At 37.8% G+C, this 21,834-nt stretch overlaps 1 protein-coding gene across 1 annotated transcript in view; it reads right to left on the bottom strand.

Moving 5' to 3' along the window:
• GCC2 (GRIP and coiled-coil domain containing 2) overlaps positions 1-21,834 on the bottom strand; it is a 312,711-nt gene that overhangs the window by 255,864 nt on the left and 35,013 nt on the right. The window contains exons 7-8 of the mRNA XM_053705442.1: positions 19,424-19,496; positions 3,808-3,908 (exon numbers count right to left, since the gene is read on the bottom strand). Coding sequence (XP_053561417.1) covers positions 3,808-3,908; positions 19,424-19,496 — 174 coding nt within the window. The remainder of the gene's footprint in view (positions 1-3,807; positions 3,909-19,423; positions 19,497-21,834) is intronic.

A 21,834-nucleotide genomic window follows, 5' to 3' on the forward strand; every position in this document is an offset into this window, starting at 1 on the left:
ACATTTTATCCCCCAGAGATTAGTAGATATACATTAAAATATAGTCTACCTTTTATATATTTATTGTTATTAATTAAATTGCAGTTTTTTGTCTTTCAACATACATTTTAGAACTCCTTTGGTTTCCCTGCATATTAACCATGGGACCGTTTCAACAAAGCGTTAATTTGATTATTAAAACCTTTATGATCCAAGTCCAATTTTTTAATTATAGACCCCCATATATTTATAGCTAGCCCAGTATTTACTAAACAAATAACACTGCTGTAGTCCTTTGATGTAATACTTGGCCCTTCAGTACACGACAGGTTAATTAGCAGTATTTTGTCTTTCAATATACATTTTAGTAATTTTTTGTTTACGGTGCATATTAATTTTGGATTCGTTTTAACAAAAATGTCAATTTGATTAACGAAACCTCTAGGATCTGAGTCCAATATTTTAACGAAAAGTTTCCAATATACTTAAGCTAGCCCAGTATTTGTTTTTAATACAAAGAACACCACTGTAATACCTTGGTGCAATTCTTAGCTCTTCAGCGCATTACAAGTATCAGCACACACATTCCCTGTAGTGTCTCTAAGTTTCCATAGCAACCAGCTTTGTGACAAATTATATGCGCACACGAAATCACGTAAACATCACACGTTTGTTAGCCGCACATCCTAGCAGGCCTGAACTTCACGCCCCCTTAGCAGCCTTTTTAAACCGGGAAAATGCCGAAGCCTGTCAGTACACTTTTTTACCTCTGAAGAAGAAGTATCGTTATTACTTCGAAACGCGTAAGGTTTTCACTACTAAGTGGGCTAACAGGTCCTGCTAGAATCGGCATCTACATTCATTCTTTCTACATTCCTCTTGCCTACTACCGGTACTGTATTGAAAATAGCATTGTATCCCTGCACTTTACTATTGTGGATTACACATTAATGCTCACTACGGCATAAACAAAATAACATTGCCGGTTGCCTCTTTTTTGGGAATTTACAGACCATAGTAGTGCTGCGAACTCCAGTGCCACTTTTATAACACCATGTTATTGCAGCTCAGCAACCAGATTCTGCAATTCTAAACTTATTCAATTTCAGCACATCCCTGAACATAAAGTGATTTTCAGGGTATTTCTATGCCATTTTAACCTCATACAATTTTGAAGGTTTTTAATGTAAGCACATTTTTTATTATCTGTCTGTAATAAATAGCTCTTCATTTTTACGGTATCACACTATGTCTTTGTCTCTGTTTCTTGTATTTTATCCCTAATCTTTTGTGAGGACACGTGACATCCCACTATCAAAAGAGAGAACAAATACTCAGAGAGCCCAGGATTTCATTGTTATAAAGGTCACCCAAGACATTCTTGAAGATACCAACAAAGAGGGGGCCTAAGGACCATCCCTGCTGGAGTAAGAGAGTCCAGGATTGCCATTCCCACTGAACGGAAAAAAGACTAGGTATTACTCTCAACATCCAAAAAACCATCTTTAACCCCTTGCTGATCACTTACCTCATAGGATTGAGGTTTGCTCTGGTAAGCACAATATACTTACTTTATACCAGGATAAACATTCAGTCTCTGCTTATATCACTTTGCAGTACTACTCTATGTTTTTGTTTTCTCTCTTTATTTCTATACATCTATGAGAATATTGGACATCCAAACTTCTGAAAGAAGAAGAAATCTATAGAGTGTCCAAGATTACCATTTCACCAACAAGTTCCTCCAAAAACTGCAGTACTTCAACAAATACCATAGAGAGAACCAAAGGATCATTCCTGCCTTCATAAGAGAGTCCAGGATCTCCATTTTTTAGGATAAACAGATACCAAGAGATTGTCAAGGGAGCATACAGTTTCCAAGGGACCATCTATACCCCATTGCTGATCACTTACCTCATAGGATTGAGGTTGGCTCTGGTAAGCGCTATCACTTACCCTATACCAGAATTTTGCTGGGAAAGAACTAACCTGTACCACCGCATTGGTTTTGAACTTTGTTTTTATGTATACACCATACAGCATATTATTATTATAATATTCATAATTGTATAGCAGTGCGCCTATTCACTATTGAGAAATTTCTCTTTCGACACCTGGTATAAAAAGACACTGGAAACACATTTAGTTTATATTAAGGTATATATTTTACAGCACATTCTCTATTTAAAGGGACATTCCGGTCAAAATTGAAATGCAATTAGAAACATATTTGCAATATACATGTATTGGCAAAAATGCTTCTAGTAAAGGTTATAACTGTTTTAGTGTTAACATTTTTCTCTACATGTGCATGTGAAGCATAGCTAGATATTCTCATCCATGTGAATTCCAATTTTGGCTGGAATGTCCCTTTAAGGTTCATGTAACATAGTGTCACACCCTATAAGAGTTAATTGGAAACTTTTTCTTTACCAATATGTTATTGTTTGCTTATTTGAAAAACTGAAAAAGAATACATAAAACACGGTCGTATTGTATGAAGAAAATGACTGCCTTTCTCTGTACAGAAATAAACAAATCTGTCATTTGAAAGGGAAAAAAACTATATAATATTTAATGAAAATACCAAAAGGATTACTGGGTTCATAAATATGTTTTTAGTTCAAATAACAAATACTAAATTGAATAAATGTGAGGTCAGTTATCACACTTTAACATTATTCAGTGCCACTGAGTACACATTTCAAATTATTTTAAAGGGATGGTAAAATTCTTGTTGTGTTGCTGTAGAATAACATATCAGCCAAGTCTTAAAGGGACACTGTACCCAAATTTTTTCTTTTGTAATTCAGAAAGAGCTTGCAATTTTAAGCAACTTTCCAATTTACTCCTATTATCAATTTTTCTTCGTTCTCTTGCTATCATTATTTGAAAAAGAAGGCATCTAAGCTTTTTTTGGTTTCAGTACTCTGGACAGCACTTTTTTATTGGTGGATGAATTTATCCACCAATCAGCAAGGACAACCCAGGTTGTTCACCAAAAATGGGCCGGCATCTAAACTTACATTCTTGCATTTCAAATAAAGATACCAAGAGAATGAAGAAAATTTGATAATAGAAGTAAATTAGAAAGTTGCTTAAAATTTCATGCTCAATGTGAATCATGAAAGAAAAATTTTGGTTACAGTGTCCCTTTAATGTTCTTAAAAACAAATTAACATATTTTTACTGCAATTATTTTTCAGTAGCCAATCTCCACCCACCAATTTGAGCTTTAGTCTGCAGACAAGGCAAGTCACGGTCATAAAGTTAGTATAAAGTTCTCTGTTTTGCAGTTATCAGTTAAAGACAATCAGTAAAAAATATGTAGCCAAGTTATCCTTGAGAAGTTAGCAAGGTGCTTCTAATGTTCTGACAAGTAGAAATTGCTCAATTTTCAGAGCTAAATTACATGAAAATAAATAATGAAAATCTATTGCAAAGTTGTTTCATTATGCATAACTAAACATTTTATTTAAAAATCTCAGTGTTTACTGTCCCTTTAAGACTATTGCAACCGTGAAACTGTGTTTTCTTACACCCTTAGGACAAACTGTCAATCTGTGATGGACATCCGGAAATGTCTTCTAGTACTGCTCCGATTCCAAAGCAGTGTTAAATGTTACTAGAGACGGCCCTTGCACAGGGAATGCTTCCTTCAACTACATTTACATCAAACGTGTCAAAAAATGATATTTTTGCAGAAAGAAAAAAGTAACAGAAGAACATGCACTGTCTTGTGCTTAAGCTAAAACATGTATATAGAAGGAAACCTTGCAATATAAACAGTAGAATAAATCAATAACAGAGAAGAAACCAGAAACGTACCTCCTTTTTATTGGAGTCCAGTTCCTTCTTTGCTTTAATAGCAACTGCTTTAATTTTGTTCAACTTCTCTTCTTTGTCTTTAGCTTCTTTCGCACGATTTTCTTTTTCAAAAATAAAAACAAGAGATTGATAACTGAAAACTTAAATCAGAGGAAAATATATGAAAATAGAAAAGGCCAGTTCATTCTGGAGAGATGTTCTATAGGAGTAATGTTTTTCATACTTGAGAGAAGATACCACCACCTTAGAAAATTAATGACAGAAAATTTAAATATATTGGTAAGAGTTTTAAATAACAAACAAAAAGAGAAAATCCAAAGCATTATTTGATACAGGTAATGATAATAGACTTGTTGAGGAAGAGGGGAAGGCTGATTGCCGAAATAGCTACAGATAATGTGATTCAAGAATCTCCTCTTTACAAAAGAAAGTTTTATTAACATTACCAAAATAAAATGTGAATATGAAAGTATGCTGCAAATTTCATACAAAGGTTTTTCTATAACATTAGCTGAGGTATGTGACCACCTCAAAAGGGGCTGTAGGAGACAATCTGTGTTCAAGGGGCAAGTTTATTAAGCCTGTTTTTGCGCAGCTTTTCCAGCTATGCAGAGCAGGTTGGCATAAGTGAGTCTGCTGCCATATATTTAAGAAGCAAAAACTGTTTTTTTCCTCTCTGCCACCTCAGAAGTGGAGAGATCAATAACACAGACACTTGCACCTTTGGGGTGATTGACATTCCCTGCTCTACCGCAATTGTTTTGAAACCAGATTCCTCTTGTAAAATGATAAATTTCCCTGTGCAATGAAACATCGCAAGTGGCGATTGCCAATGGACAGTTTCACTACTGGTGAATCAGTCTGTCTGCAGTCACTGCAAATGTACCTGCAAGTCTGATGTTGAATAATTAATGGAAATATTTAAAAGAAAAAAAACAAACAAACAATGAAACCCATTTTCAAAGCGCTTTAATTCCATGAAATCTAATGTTACGATTGCTGACCCACAATATAGCAAAACAAAAAGTAGGAGAAAAGTGCAGTTTTCTCACTACCAAAACAATGTTGTGGTGGTCAGTATTCTCAAGTATTGAGTATCTGTCTTGTATAAAACAGACTTCAACAGCCAGGAAAAGAGCCCTGTGGCGGACAATAAGTGACAATGTCAGTATTCATTGTTCACATAGAAAAACTTGCTTGATGCATTTTAACATTAAGTGGATCATCAAGGCAAAGCTTGCCAGGTTGTCTGTGAGGGCTCTGACTCCACACCTGGGGGAGAAGCACCATTAGCACTCGCCTAGGTCTTCATTTTCAAGCTCTCACTTTCATTTATGAAAAATCTTGAAGACAGAAATATGCAACAAGGTCTCCATAATAGAGCGGTTATGGTCATTAAAATCACAAAGTAAGATATGTGGGGTAACTATAATTTTGGCCCATTCAGATGTAGTCTCTCCTTTGTTACTCTAGACAATGTCTGACCCTCCCTTCTTGAATTCTATTGTGTCCGTGACATAAAAGCTAGCATTTGTAGATCAATGATTGGGTAGTAAATATACACACAAATATGTTAATAGATGTCAAACTGGCTCAAGGTCTTAAAGTGCCATAAACAGGGATAGGCATGGACCAAAGCTGTGATGAACATTTTCCAAAGTACAGACCTTAGTGAAGGACACCAAGGTCTACATTTGTCTACCAATCAGCAAGCTCTACCCAGGTGCTCAATCAAAAATGGGCCGGCTACTAAGCTTACATTCCTGCTTTTTCAAATAAAGATACCAAGAGAACAATGAGAAATTGATAATAGGAATAAATGAGAAAGTTGCTTAAAATTGCATGCTCTATCAGAATCATGAAAAAATAAAATAAAATTGGGTTTAGTGTCCCTTTAATAGAAACAAAATTTCCATCAATCTAACTGGATCATACATTATATTGTGTGTGGTGCACGAGAGGTTAAAAAGGAAATATCACCATTGTTTTGGCTTTAGTAACTAAAATTAAAAAGTATCATAGAATGCTGGCCTCTTTGTTAGTTTGTGAAACCCCACAAGTTTCTTAAAGTGAAGGTCAACTTCACTCAACTGCCCCACAGCATCAGATAAACTTTGCAAAATGGGGGTGGGTTTAATTTATCAAACTTTTTTAGATTTCATTATTTTTTAAAATCCTTACCTTTTTCTTCAAATCATACTATGATTTTATTAGCTTGTCTCCTGAACCGTTTATTTTAGGGAGGAGATTAAAGGGACATTAAACCCAATTGTTTTCTCTCAAGATTCAGATAGAGAATACCATTTTAAACAACTTTCTAATTTACTTCTATTATTTAATTTGCTTCATTCTCTTGCTATTCTTTCCTGAAAAGCATATCTAGATAGGCTTAGTAGCTGCTGATTGGTGCCTGCACATAGATGCCTCATGCGATTGGCTCACCCATGTGCATTGCTATTTCTTTAACAAAGGATATCTAAATAATTAAACAAATTAGATAATAGAAGTAAATTGGAATGTTGTTTAAAATTGTATTCTCTGTCTGAATCATGAAATACATTTTTTGGGTTTAATGTCCCTTTAAGGATAACTATTGTGGGGTTAAGGTCAAGATTGGTTCACAGGGTGCTATTAATACATGTTACAATTTGTTTCCAATAAGGTCTTATCTGTGAGCAAGACCACCTAATATGTGATATAGTACCTATCTTGCCACATTGTCTACAACAAAGAGAGAATGCCCTTGGAAATATATGGTGCAATCTATGTGGGGAGAGATACCATCTACATAGTAATTGTAGAACTCAACTAGAAAATTCTGAGGATATGGAAAATGTTGTGATAGACCTAAAGACAGAGCTCCATTGCGATTCCATCAGTTTGGTTTGAAGTTCTTTTCCCCATTTCTGGATATATGCAGGTTTGATTGGAAAGATCCTCTTAATATTTTGTAGATATGTGAAATATAAGCTTTGGTTATGCTGGGGGAAGCACAAAACTTTTCAAAGGGCGTAAGGGGTCTGGTAACAATTTTTGTAAAGACTAGCTAAAACTATGTGTCCTGCTTGGAAATAGGTGTAACAGTTGTGGAAAGGAGGGCCAATTTCAGTATTTATGTCTGCCTGTTTTTTTTAAAAACATAATTTATGCTTACCTGATAAATTTATTTATTTCTCTTGTAGTGTATCCAGTCCACGGATCATCCATTACTTATGGGATATTAACTCCTCCCCAACAGGAAGTGCAAGAGGATTCACCCAGCAGAGCTGCTATATAGCTCCTCCCCTAACTGCCATTACCAGTCATTCGACCGAAAACATGCAGAGAAAGGAAAACCATAGGGTACAGTGGTGACTGTAGTTTAATGGAAAAATTACCTGCCTTAAAGTGACAGGGCAGGCCGTGGACTGGATACACTACAAGAGAAATAAATTTATCAGGTAAGCATAAATTATGTTTTCTCTTGTTAAGTGTATCCAGTCCACGGATCATCCATTACTTATGGGATACCAATACCAAAGCTAAAGTACACGGATGACGGGAGGGACAGGCAGGCTCTTTATACGGAAGGAACCACTGCCTGAAGAACCTTTCTCCCAAAAACAGCCTCCGAAGAAGCAAAAGTGTCAAATTTGTAAAATTTGGAAAAAGTATGAAGAGAAGACCAAGTTGCAGCCTTGCAAATCTGTTCAACAGAAGCCTCATTCTTAAAGGCCCAAGTGGAAGCCACAGCTCTAGTAGAATGTGCTGTAATTCTTTCAGGAGGCTGCTGTCCAGCAGTCTCATAGGCTAACCGTATTATGCTACGAAGCCAAAAGGAGAGAGAGGTAGCCGAAGCTTTTTGACCTCTCCTCTGACCAGAATAAACGACAAACAGGGAAGACGTTTGTCGAAAATCCTTAGTTGCCTGTAGATAAAATTTCAGGGCACGGACTACATCTAGATTGTGTAGCAGACGTTCCTTTTTCGAAGAAGGATTAGGACACAAAGATGTAACCACAATCTCTTGATTGATATTCCTGTTAGTGACCACCTTAGGTAGGAACCCAGGTTTAGTACGCAGAACTACCTTGTCTGAATGAAAAATCAGATAAGGAGAATCACAATGTAAGGCAGATAACTCAGAGACTCTTCGAGCGGGGGAAATCGCCATTAAAAACAGAACTTTCCAAGATAACAACTTGATATCAATGGAATGAAGGGGTTCAAACGGAACCCCCTGTAAAACATTAAGAACTAAGTTCAAACTCCATGGTGGAGCAACAGTTTTAAACACAGGCTTGATCCTAGCTAAAGCCTGACAAAAAGCTTGAACGTCCGGAACTTCTGACAGACGTTTGTGTAAAAGAATGGACAGAGCTGAAATCTGTCCCTTTAAGGAACTAGCGGATAAACCCATTTCTAAACCTTCTTGTAGAAAAGACAATATCCTCGGAATCCTAACCTTACTCCATGAGTAACTCTTGGATTCGCACCAATATAAGCATTTGCGCCATATCTTATGGTAAATCTTTCTGGTAACAGGCTTCCTAGCCTGTATTAAGGTATCAATAACTGACTCAGAAAAACCACGTTTTGATAAAATCAAGCGTTCAATTTCCAAGCAGTCAGCTTCAGAGAAATTAGATTTTGATGTTTGAAGGGACCCTGGATCAGAAGGTCCTGTTTCAGAGGTAGCGACCAAGGTGGACAGGATGACATGTCCACTAGATCTGCATACCAAGTCCTGCGTGGCCATGCAGGCGTTATTAGAATCACTGATGCTCTCTCCTGTTTGATTCTGGCAATCAATCGAGGAAGCATCGGGAAGGGTGGAAACACATAAGCCATCCCGAAGGTCCAAGGTGCTGTCAAAGCATCTATCAGAACCGCTCCCGGATCCCTGGATCTGGACCCGTAACGAGGAAGCTTGGCGTTCTGTCGAGACGCCATGAGATCTATCTCTGGTTTGCCCCAACGTCGAAGTATTTGGGCAAAGACCTCCGGATGAAGTTCCCACTCCCCCGGATGAAAAGTCTGACGACTTAAGAAATCCGCCTCCCAGTTCTCCACTCCCGGGATGTGGATTGCAGACAGGTGGCAAGAGTGAGACTCTGCCCAGCGAATTATCTTTGATACTTCCATCATTGCTAGGGAGCTTCTTGTCCCTCCCTGATGGTTGATGTAAGCTACAGTCGTGATGTTGTCCGACTGAAACCTGATGAACCCCCGAGTTGTTAACTGGGGCCAAGCCAGAAGGGCATTGAGAACTGCTCTCAATTCCAGAATGTTTATTGGTAGGAGACTCTCCTCCTGATTCCATTGTCCCTGAGCCTTTAGAGAATTCCAGACAGCGCCCCAACCTAGTAGGCTGGCGTCTGTTGTTACAATTGTCCAGTCCGGCCTGCTGAATGGCATCCCCCTGGACAGATGTGGCCGAGAAAGCCACCATAGAAGAGAATTTCTGGTCTCTTGATCCAGATTCAGAGTAGGGGACAAGTCTGAGTATTCCCCATTCCACTGACTTAGCATGCACAATTGCAGCGGTCTGAGATGTAGACGTGCAAAGGGTACTATGTCCATTGCTGCTACCATTAAGCCGATCACCTCCATGCATTGAGCTACTGACGGGTGTTGAATGGAATGAAGGACACGGCATGCATTTTGAAGCTTTGTTAACCTGTCTTCTGTCAGGTAAATCTTCATTTCTACAGAATCTATAAGAGTCCCCAAGAAGGGAACTCTTGTGAGTGGAAAGAGAGAACTCTTCTTTTCGTTCACCTTCCATCCATGCGACCTTATAAATGCCAGTACTAACTCTGTATGAGACTTGGCAGTTTGAAAGCTTGAAGCTTGTATCAGAATGTCGTCTAGGTACGGAGCTACCGCAATTCCTCGCGGTCTTAGTACCGCCAGAAGAGCACACAGAACCTTTGTGAAGATTCTCGGAGCCGTAGCCAATCCGAATGGAAGAGCTACAAACTGGTAATGCCTGTCTAGAAAGGCAAACCTTAGATACCGGTAATGATCTTTGTGAATCGGTATGTGAAGGTAAGCATCCTTTAAATCCACTGTGGTCATGTACTGACCCTTTTGGATCATGGGTAAAATTGTCCGAATAGTTTCCATTTTGAACGATGGAACTCTTAGGAATTTGTTTAGGATCTTTAAATCCAAGATTGGCCTGAAAGTTCCCTCTTTTTTGGGAACCACAAACAGATTTGAGTAAAACCCTTGTCCTTGTTCCGACCGCGGAACCGGATGGATCACTCCCATTAATAAAAGATCTTGTACGCAGCGTAGAAACGCCTCTTTCTTTATTTGGTTTGTTGACAACCTTGACAGATGAAATCTCCCTCTTGGGGGAGAGAATTTGAAGTCTAGAAGGTATCCCTGAGATATGATCTCTAACGCTCAGGGATCCTGGACATCTCTTGCCCAAGCCTGGGCGAAGAGAGAAAGTCTGCCCCCCACTAGATCCGTTCCCGGATCGGGGGCCCTCGATTCATGCTGTCTTAGGGGCAGCAGCAGGTTTCCTGGCTTGCTTGCCCTTGTTCCAGGACTGGTTAGGTCTCCAGCCTTGTCTGTAGCGAGCAACAGCTCCTTCCTGTTTTGGTGCAGAGGAAGTTGATGCTGCTCCTGCTTTGAAATTACGAAAGGAACGAAAATTAGACTGTCTAGCCTTAGGTTTGGCTCTGTCTTGAGGCAGGGCATGGCCTTTACCTCCTGTAATGTCAGCGATAATTTTTTTCAACCCGGGCCCGAATAAGGTCTGCCCTTTGAAAGGTATATTAAGCAATTTAGATTTAGAAGTAACGTCAGCTGACCAGGATTTTAGCCACAGTGCTCTGCGTGCCTGAATGGCGAATCCGGAATTCTTAGCCGTAAGTTTAGTTAAATGTACTACGGCATCTGAAATAAATGAGTTAGCTAACTTAAGGGCTTTAAGCTTGTGTGTAATCTCATCTAATGGAGCTGATTCAAGTGTCTCTTCCAGAGACTCAAACCAAAATGCTGCTGCAGCCGTGACAGGCGCAATGCATGCAAGAGGTTGCAATATAAAACCTTGTTGAACAAACATTTTCTTAAGGTAACCCTCTAACTTTTTATCCATTGGATCTGAAAAGGCACAGCTATCCTCCACCGGGATAGTGGTACGCTTAGCTAAAGTAGAAACTGCTCCCTCCACCTTAGGGACCGTTTGCCATAAGTCCCGTGTGGTGGCGTCTATTGGAAACATCTTTCTAAATATCGGAGGGGGTGAGAACGGCACACCGGGTCTATCCCACTCCTTAGTAACAATTTCAGTAAGTCTCTTAGGTATAGGAAAAACGTCAGTACTCGCCGGTACCGCAAAATATTTATCCAACCTACACATTTTCTCTGGTATTGCAACTGTGTTACAATCATTCAGAGCCGCTAACACCTCCCCTAGTAATACACAGAGGTTTTCCAGCTTAAATTTAAAATTTGAAATATCTGAATCCAGTTTGTTTGGATCAGAACCGTCACCCGCAGAATGAAGCTCTCCGTCCTCATGTTCTGCAAATTGTGACGCAGTGTCTGACATGGCCCTAATATTATCAGCGCACTCTGTTCTCACCCCAGAGTGATCACGCTTACCTCTTAGTTCTGGTAATTTAGCCAAAACTTCAGTCATAACAGTAGCCATATCCTGTAATGTGATTTGTAATGGCCGCCCAGATGTACTCGGCGCTACAATATCACGCACCTCCCGAGCGGGAGATGCAGGTACTGACACGTGAGGCGAGTTAGTCGGCATAACTCTCCCCTCGTTGTTTGGTGAAATATGTTCAATTTGTACAGATTGACTTTTATTTAAAGTAGCATCAATACAGTTAGTACATAAATTTCTATTGGGCTCCACTTTGGCTTTAACAGATATCTTCCTCTAAATCAGACATGTTTAACACACTAGCAAATAAACTAGCAAATTGGAAATACTTTTCAAGTAATTTACTATAATATGAAAACGTACTGTGCCTATAAGAAGCACAGAAAAAGTTATGACAGTTGAAAATTAATAAACTGAAAAGTTATAGCATCAAATCTTTGTAAAAAACACAATTTTAGCAAAGGATTGCTCCCATTAGCAAAGGATAACTAACCCTGATAGCAGAAAAAAAAAAAAAATACAGAAATAAACGTTTTTTTTTTTTTTATCACAGTCAACTACAATCTCACAGCTCTGCTGTGAGTGATTACCTCCCTCAAAACAAGTTTTGAAGACCCCTGAGTTCTGTAGAGATGAACCGGATCATGCAGGGAAGACAATAAACTTCTGACTGAATTTTTGATGCGTAGCAAAAGCACCAAAAAAGGTCCCTCCCCCTCACACATAACAGTGAGAGAGATCAGTAAACTGTCATAAATTAAATAAAACGACTGCCAAGTGGAAAAAAATAGTGCCCAAAACATTTTTTCACCCAGTACCTCAGAAAATTAAACGATTTTACATGCCAGCAAAAAAGTTTAACATTAATAAATTGAGTGTTATTAAAAAGCCTGTTGCTAGTCCCTGCAAATTAGGCTAAAGTTTTATGCATACAGTATAATTCCAGTGAAGTGCCATTCCCCAGAATACTGAAGTGTAAAATATACATACATGACAGCCTGATACCAGTTGCTGCTACTGCATTTAAGGCTGAGTTTACATTATATCGGTATGGCAGAATTTTCTCATCAATTCCATTGTCAGAAAATAATAAGCTGCTACATACCTCTTTGCAGATTAATCTGCCCGCTGTCCCCTGATCTGAAGTTTACCTCTCCTCAGATGGCCGAGAAACAGCAATATGATCTTAACTACTCCGGCTAAAATCATAGAAAAACTCAGGTAGATTCTTCTTCCAATTCTACCAGAGAAGGAATAACACACTCCGGTGCTATTATAAAATAACAAACTTTTGATTGAAGGTATGAAACTAAGTATAATCACCACAGTCCTCTCACACATCCTATCTATTCGTTGGGTGCAAGAGAATGACTGGTAATGGCAGTTAGGGGAGGAGCTATATAGCAGCTCTGCTGGGTGAATCCTCTTGCACTTCCTGTTGGGGAGGAGTTAATATCCCATAAGTAATGGATGATCCGTGGACTGGATACACTTAACAAGAGAAAAGGCCATTATTTTTCAATAAATAAAGACGTTTGAAAGTTTATCTAAAGGGATGGTTTTGGTTTCCGCTTGTAAGAACAGCTCGTGATTTCGAAACAGGGTAAGTGGGGAAACAGGGCTGTACAACTCTTTAGATCCACTTAGTAATTAGTACTGCACTCCTAATATGCTTGAAATAAAGCTATTACCATTGACACTTGCTGGTCTAAAATGTATTTGGGAGCCAACAAAGGTTATTTAGATTGGGGAGATCGACAATGGATGATTCTAGAGAAAACAAAGAGTTGCAACCGCACTACACAAGTAAATAGGGACTGCCAATTTGTACCCACATTCAGTTTCAAAGTGGATATCGGCTGGAGTGCTTATGCAAGAATCAACGATTCAAACAAAATAGAGCCAAAAATATAGATTTATGGCTCAAAAAAAGAATGCATTTGTTTAGCATTTCCTATCCCATGTATATAGTATGGAACCAAGAATAAGAATGAAATGCGGGTGGGGCAATGTGTAGCTTTAATTAAAATCTAACTTTTATTTTAACACTTAAAAAACAAAAATGTCCCATACAATTTAAAAACACAATTTAGCATAGAACTTTTGGGATTGAAACTGGACTGTAAAAGTGATTGAGCACTTCTGGGAGAGTCAACAATTAAAACAGTATTGGTATGTTAATGCTAAGATACCTAATTGTAATGGTCTCTAGATATTGTATATATATATATATCCTTTATCTATCGAGTAAATATATTGCTGTATCTAGCTATACATACATATGTTGTTAATGTCAATGTTGTATCTCTTGAGCGGGATTTGTTACCAATAAATTCCCCCGTTAAGTATAAATACTAAGTGAAGGTGGTGGTGGGTTTTATTGGATTGGATTGATAGGAGAATGGGATTATATTGTTACTCTGTACATATGTAATTAGTAGGGGTATGGTGTACAGTTATACAGATGGTTCTCCTATATATCTTTAGATTGTGATATCAAAAAATAAGATTAATAATAACTGAGATCACCTGCAGAACTATCAGCCTGTAGATCAGTGCTTTCCAAACTGTGTGTCGGGACACACTAGTGTGTCGGCAGCAGTGTGTAGGTGTGTCCCTGCTTCAGCACAAATTTTTTTTAATTTATTTTTTTTGGTTTCTGACTTTCCGCCTGCCTGCTACGCATACCACATGGTTGACACGTGATTGATACCTTGTGGGTCAAGGATCATCTTAACCAATTGGCGCAGCTCTGTGAAAACTGAAACTATTCCCATTGGCGGCTTTGGCGGCACATTGGCTCCTGACTGCATGTGTAGTCTCCTTAATTGGCTTGTGACTGCATGTATAGTCATTGTATAGTCATTGAGTGGGACAGCAGTGTGTTTGCAGCGCGGGCAGTAGTCAATCGGACTCACCGAGCTCAGAGGGCGGCAACTTAAATGCTGAGCTGAAGTCAGAAGTCAGTGGGGTTTTTTTTGCAGCTAGCTCCCAGTAGTGCATTGCTGCTCCTGCTCTTGATATATGGATAGGAAGTGGAAACTTAAAAATGCTTGATGATGAAATGTGAGTATCTTTAGCTAATATTCCACCAAATATTCCAAAACTGTGTTCATCCCATCAACCTCATACATCCCATTAAAATAGTAAGTAACTATTGGTGTTATTAAACTTTTTTTAATTCTTGCACATACTTACTGTTACTTGTAAATTTCATTATTATATAATTTATGTATGTGTCCGTATCTCTTAAAACAAGTTAGTTTAACCTCTTGTTTGCTAGTACAACTGGATTAATTACTGTGTCGCGAAATGATGTAGGTCTAAAAAGTGTGTCACCAACATGAAAAGTTTGGAAAGCTCTGCTGTAGATATTACTCCCTTGTTATTTGCATTGAGTACTATACAGTATTTATTGTGACATAATAATAACTTGACAAATATTATAATCTTATTCAGAAGTGTAGAACAGTATAAGTTTTCATTATAAAAGAGTTTTATTAAATATCTCCTGTCTTTAATCCCAATAATACAAAGCAATTATTGAAAGTAGTATACACTTTGTTTTTCTAAGTTTTTTTGCTCTAGATGCTATAAAGAGTACAGGGTGAAGTAACCTTATTTCTAAGGCGCTGCTGGTATTGCGAGTGTTTTTATTTTATTGCTCTTAATGATTTTGGTATATTAGTGCCTTACTGCTGGAAGAATAAATCGAAGTATACAAAATAAAAATTGATGTGATTCACTTGTGTACTGCTGTGTATAAATACTGTCTGTATTCTCTGTCACACTAAGTCTTGATCCATGAACGATTTCACCTGGATCAATAGTATAAGATCTTAGGTTGGGGTACTACTTTGTATGAGACAAAGTTTATTATTTTTGTCATTGATACACACAATTAGTAGAGATAGTTTGGGATTATATTAGTTAATATTTATAAATGTAATCTCAATAATAGTATAGTAATATGTGTAACCTAGTTATTATTCTGCTACTTATTGAGCGTATTTTAAGATTAAGTATAAATATTTGCTGGATATTAAGATTACGATTTACAATCAAATTAAATATTGATTCCACTTTTTGTAAAATGACATTGGTATTAGGGTGGTTATTGTTATCCCCTTAATAAATATCTTAACTTAGAGTTCAGTACAGTTTGTGTGACTCAATTTAAGATTTCATATATACCAGTGTAGTTCTTACATTTTTTTTGCAATAGTCTTAACAATCTGTATTGTTTGTTCGGTTACTGTTATTTGTGTGTATATCTGATAATTTCAGCGATATATTTTATCTTTAGGTAAAATGTTTGTTGAATGTGCAATCTGAAAACTATTGACGTTAACTTCTATTCTTGGATAATACTGCTGGCTATGTTCTAGCGTAAAGGTTTTGTATACTTTAATCTTAACAGCTTGCTTGAACAATCACGCTCATATTATGCTTTGCTTGTGTTCTCAGAAACTATTGGTAGCTATATTAATATGGAGACCGTGTAAGCCTAGGTCTCAGTATATTAACTATAAAATATAACGCCTGAGATGCATTAAGGTTAGCTTATATTCTTAAAAAATTATAATTGAGAACTGATATATTGTAGCGTAACACTCTTGTATGTCTTAGTCTTGTTCACTTGTATCCGATATACTAAGATGTAATTTGATCAAACAGTAGTGATTCTTTTGTTACAACGATTGCTTTGTTAAGTTCTAAGCCCCTATCCATAAATTCACACCGCACTAATGTATTGCTAATGCAAAAACATTGACTTCTGACTCCCCAAATTATTCTAAGTTGTTTTCCAATCTCAATTCATGCATTTGTTTTATTAAATACTCATATTCAACGGTCTAAGTTCTATGTTATTTTGCAATTTAAAAAACACTAAATAGGTTGAGATTGAAGTGTCAACCTTTCCCTAACATGTTTCGCCATTTACAATTCCGGCTTGTAGGGGCTGAAGTGATTCCATGCCCCTATATGTGCCAGGCAAGCTGCTCACAAATCATTGTTGAGATTAGGAACGCTCAGCCCACCATTCATTGCTAAGATAGTGTGTCTGTTGGGTGACATGGGGACTTTGGTGGGACTAAATATAGGATTCAAATATTTTCTGTTGAGCAGCTAAATAGTGGCATGGTAAAGCTAAAGGGAGGATTTGAAATAGGTAAATATATTTGGGTATACTCATCATTTTGTTAGCATTAATGCACCTAATCCAAGAAAGGTGTCCCTGTAATGTCTCTAAGTGTTTTAGGGTTTCAGTTTGCAGTGGGATATAATTGAGGTCACATAGGTCTGATGGATTGGCTAGGATATTTAAGCCTAGTTTTTCAAGTGAGTCAACAATTGAAAAATCAGTTTTGCATTTTATATTACTAAAGTCTTCTTTAGATATCTTGATTAGCAGATTTATCCATGTTGATGGAAAAGTTGGAAACCAATTTATAGTCCTTAAGTTGTCCCAATAAAGTGGGTATTGAGGTGGAAGGGGATCTCAAAGTAAAAATGATGTCCGCAAACAACAAACATTTTTGATTAATGTGGCCAAAGGTTATACCTTCTATTTCTGGATTATTTCTAACTAGAGTTGCCAAAATCTCTACTGTAAGGGCGGATATAAAATGTGACTGGGGAAAACCCTGTTGTGTACCATTCCCAATAGGGAACTTACACAAGAGGGTACCATTAGCTTGGAGCCGCGTAGGGGTCTGTGTATAAAGCTTGGATTCGTATAATAAAACTACAGGAAAAGCAGCATTTAGACAGGGTGGGCCACATGAATTCCCAATCCACCCTGTTAAAAGCCTTCTCAGCGTCCGTTGAGAGCACAAATAATGGGGTTTTGTCATCTACTGTAGTATAAAGCATTTGTAAAACTCTAATGGTGTTGCCTTTTGCTTCTCTCCCCATTATGAAGCCAAACTGATCAGTATGTATTATTGAGGTAGTAGTCTGTTCAAGCGGGTGGCTAGTAATGAAGCATATAGTTTAATATCTACATTTAACAGTGAGATCAATGAGATGGATGCTTCCAAGACTGACTGTGAGAATTTGTAACCTTGGTCAATTGATTGAAATAGGGATAACAATTTCGGACCTAACTGTGCTTTTAACAACTTATAAAGTTTCGGGGAGGTCATCTGGGCCTGGTGATTTACAGATGGAAAAGGATTTAATAGTATCAAGTACCTCTTGCAATGTAAATGGAGAGTATAAAATGGATTTGTCTTTGTCGAAAAAGAATGGAAGATGGATTTGGGATAAATAATTATCGATCAGGTTCACCCTCAAATTGGCAGTAGAAGTCTCTAAATTATTACAAGACTGAAATCTATTGTATCCATTATCTTACTATGATTAATTAACAGGAATTGAAGTTTTTTTTTTTTATAAAATTAAGGTAGAAAATGTTCACAAGTTGAAAAGGGTGACAGGTTTAAGAGTAATTTTTTGAAAATACTTTTTAATGTAAAGAACAAGTTGATTAACAGAAAAGCAGTCTCCTGCATACAAATAAATGGGCCACATACAAAAATTACATACAAATAAAAAAAAAAACTTAAAGGGACAGTCAACACCAAAATTGTTATTGTATAAAAAGGTTAGATAAGGCCTTTATTACACATTCCCCAGATTTGCACAACCAACATTGTTAATTTATATAATTTAAACCTCTAAATTTCTGCCTGTTTCTAAGCCGCTACAGACAACCTCTTATCACATGCTTTTTTATTAGATTTTCACAACAGGAGACTGCTAGTTCATGTGGGCCATATAGATAACATTGTGCTCTCTCCATTGGGTTGTGGATGACACTGCACTAAATGGCTATTATTATTTATTATTATACTTTATTTATGAAGCGCCAACATATTCCGCAGCGCTGTCCATGGATACAATACAAGACTTGTAAGAGACAGGACAAAATTTACAAACACATACAGGAGGAATAGAGGGCCCTATTCCCGTGGGAACTTACAATCTAGAAGGGTAGGAGGTTGAGAAACAGGAGGTGAGGACTGCAAGATTGGGAAAGATGTTAATACAGAGTTAGATGAGGGAAATGTTAGGTAAGTGAAATTAATGTATTATTGAGTTGGGTGGTAGGCTTCCCTGAACAGAAAAGTCTTCAGGGAACATTTAAAGAAAGACAGACTAGGGCAAAGCCTGACAGCACGAGGGAGAGTGTTCCAGAGGGTAGGTGCTGCATACCAGAAGTCCTGCAGTCTAGCATGAGAGGAGGTGATAGTTGCGGATGCAAGGAGCAGGTCATTGTTGGATCTTAGTGGACAGGCTGGAGTATACTTGTGTATTAGAGAGGATAGGTAGAGGGGAGCGGCGTTGGTGAGAGCTTTGTATGTAAGGGTGAGAATTTTGAATTTAATTCTGCTGTGAATGGAAAGCCAATGAAGGGACTCGCAGAGAGGTGCAGCAGATACAGAGCGACGGGAAAGGTGGATCAGCCTGGCAGAGGCATTTAGGATGGATTGAAGGGGGGAGAGGCGGGAAAGAGGAAGGCCAGCGAGCAGGTTATTGCAGTAGTCAAGTCGGGAGATAACAAGGGAGTGGATTATTTGCTTTGTGGTGTCAGCGCACAGAAAAGGGCGAATTTTGGAAATATTGCGTAGATGGTTGCGGCTAAAATGCAAGTCAATAGATAATAAATAGCCATCTGATAAGAGGCCTGTCAAAAGGCTTAGATATAATGCAATCACAGAGTTTAATAGTATATTAACATAACCATGTTGGCTGTGCACAAAACTGGGGAATGGGTAATAAAGCGTTTATCTTTCTTTAAACAATAACAATTTTGGAGTTGATAACAGTATCAGACTAGAAAATGAAAGCAGATTCCAGACGCATAAAACAATTATTTATTATGAAAGTAAAGTCACTTTCAGTAAATATTTCTAGTAAAATTATCAAGCATTGTAAATGAAAAATGTTTCTTGATTTTATAAGCGGTTGTTAAATTACACAATAGATACATACCTAATTTGCTTTGTAGTTCTATTATACAACTTTGATGTTCAAGTTCAATGGCTTTTGATTCTGAAAGCATTTCCTAAAATAAAATTAAAAAAAAAGGAAAATATCTATATATATATAGACATACTTCTAACAGTCTCTTTGCTAAAAACAGTTGACATGCATGGTAGAAAATTTGAATAATTATGGCTTATAAATAACATATTAAAAGGATATCAAAGTGTAAAAAAAAAAAAAATGTTTGAATATGTTAGAGCATTTTATAATTGCACTATTGTTTGTATAAAACTGTGTTTAACCCTGCAAATGGATTAAACACATAGTTAAAGTCAGCTTTTGAGGCTTTGTTGTGCAGGCTTGCATGAGCAACCCTTCAACCACAAAATTAAGAAGTAGAGCCTGCTTCTTTAGCCTCCTCGCCACTCGTTTGTTCAGGGTGATTGACATACCCTGCCCTCACGCAAATGCTTGCAAAAGAGTAGGGGGTAGCATATGTTCTATGGTGCTGCATCACAAGTGGTGACAATGCGGACTGGTTCTCTACTAAAGAATGCTAAAAAATATATAACAAAATAGATTCTGAATCATGCAAGTTTAATTTTGCCTGTTCTATCCCTTTCAGAAGACATTCTAATGCAAAATAAAATGGTCTAATTTGTTAGAGCCTCTTATTTTTGCACTACTGTACATTAATAGGCCCCCATTACAAAAACAAAATTTATGCTTACCTGATAAATTTATTTCTCTTGTGGTGTATCCAGTCCACGGATTCATCCATTACTTGTGGGATATTCTCCTTCCCAACAGGGAGCTGCAAGAGGATCACCCACAGCAGAGCTGTCTATATAGCTCCTCCCCTAACTGCCACCTCCAGTCATTCGACCGAAGACAAGCAAGAAAAAGGAGAAACTATAGGGTGCAGTGGTGACTGTAGTTTAAAAAATAAATAACACCTGCCTTAAAATGACAGGGCGGGCCGTGGCCTGGATACACCACAAGAGAAATAAATTTATCAGGTAAGCATAAATTTTGTTTTCTCTTATAAGGTGTATCCAGTCCATGGATTCATCCATTACTTGTGGGATACCAATACCAAAGCTATAGGACACAGATGAAGGGAGGGACAAGGCAGGCGCTTAAACAGAGGGCGCCACATCTCTCTAGCTACTACCCTTGTCGAGAGCTGCAAGAGAATGACTGGAGGTGGCAGTTAGGGGAGGAGCTATATAGACAGCTCTGCTGTGGGTGATCCTCTTGCAGCTCCCTGTTGGGAAGGAGAATATCCCACAAGTAATGGATGAATCCGTGGACTGGATACACCATACAAGAGAAACATGAATGTTTTACACTAAAGTATTGTATAGCAACTTTATAGTAGGAGCAAGTCATATACCTGTTGGCCCAACTGACATTACTCCAAAAGCTCTTTCCAATATCCCAAATTCAAAAACGGGGAAAAGGATTGTACTCCAAATGGCTAAGATGCAGTCAGCTAGCACATTTTATCTCAACACATAGGTGTAATCTTCAGTTAACCCATACACACACTGCTTTTGAAATACTATGCAGCCCCTAAGCATACCATATCCCTTTTATAAGAATACACCCAAGAAATGTCAATCTGTCAACACAAATGTTGGAAATGTTGGTCTTGTCCCAAGATTGATCCGTTTTGGTGCCATGTTAGAACATATTTAAATACCCTTATGGGCTGTGGCATCTCCCTCGACCATCTCATATGATTGTTTAATGCTATTCTTAAACTTCAATCCAGAACGCATGTTAACTTTTCCAAGTTGCATTAAACAGTGAAACACAACTAAAACCAGGTTATTGGAAGCAAAACACGATTCCTACCATGCAAGAATGAATATAAACAAATCCAACTTAACCTATCCTTAGAAAGATAACCATAGATAACCCTGATGAAATAGTGCGTGGTGCGCTGGGAAACATGTTCCTAGCAACCATTTAACTTTTTAAATACATTTTTAAATCGGACAATACTACTGCGTTAATTTTTTTTTGTGTGTGTGATATATTTGGCTTGTCTGTATCCTCCTGCTTTCTCTTAATGGCTTGTTGTATCTGGAGCCTTTAATATGGAGAGTGGAGACAGATACTATATACGTGAAGTGATGCCTAATCTACTGAGATCCAGATGTGGAGGTATCCAGTGGCGTGAGGCGAGTCTGCCAGGTGATGCTGAGGACTGGTTTGCCTATTTAGCACTCTTTATGCTTAATCACGTGCACGTTGGCTTGTTCCAATACCTTATGTTGATTGTCTAGATTTACTGCCCTATAAGGCGCCAAAGCAAGCATTTGCATATCTAACCCGGAATTATGTGGCTCTCTTATCTCCACCCTAAATTAAAGGAATGTTGATTTTGCCCTTGAAATAAGCTTCCCAAA

This window comes from Bombina bombina, chromosome 3, assembly GCF_027579735.1.
Source record: "Bombina bombina isolate aBomBom1 chromosome 3, aBomBom1.pri, whole genome shotgun sequence".
Lineage (NCBI taxonomy): Eukaryota > Metazoa > Chordata > Amphibia > Anura > Bombinatoridae > Bombina > Bombina bombina.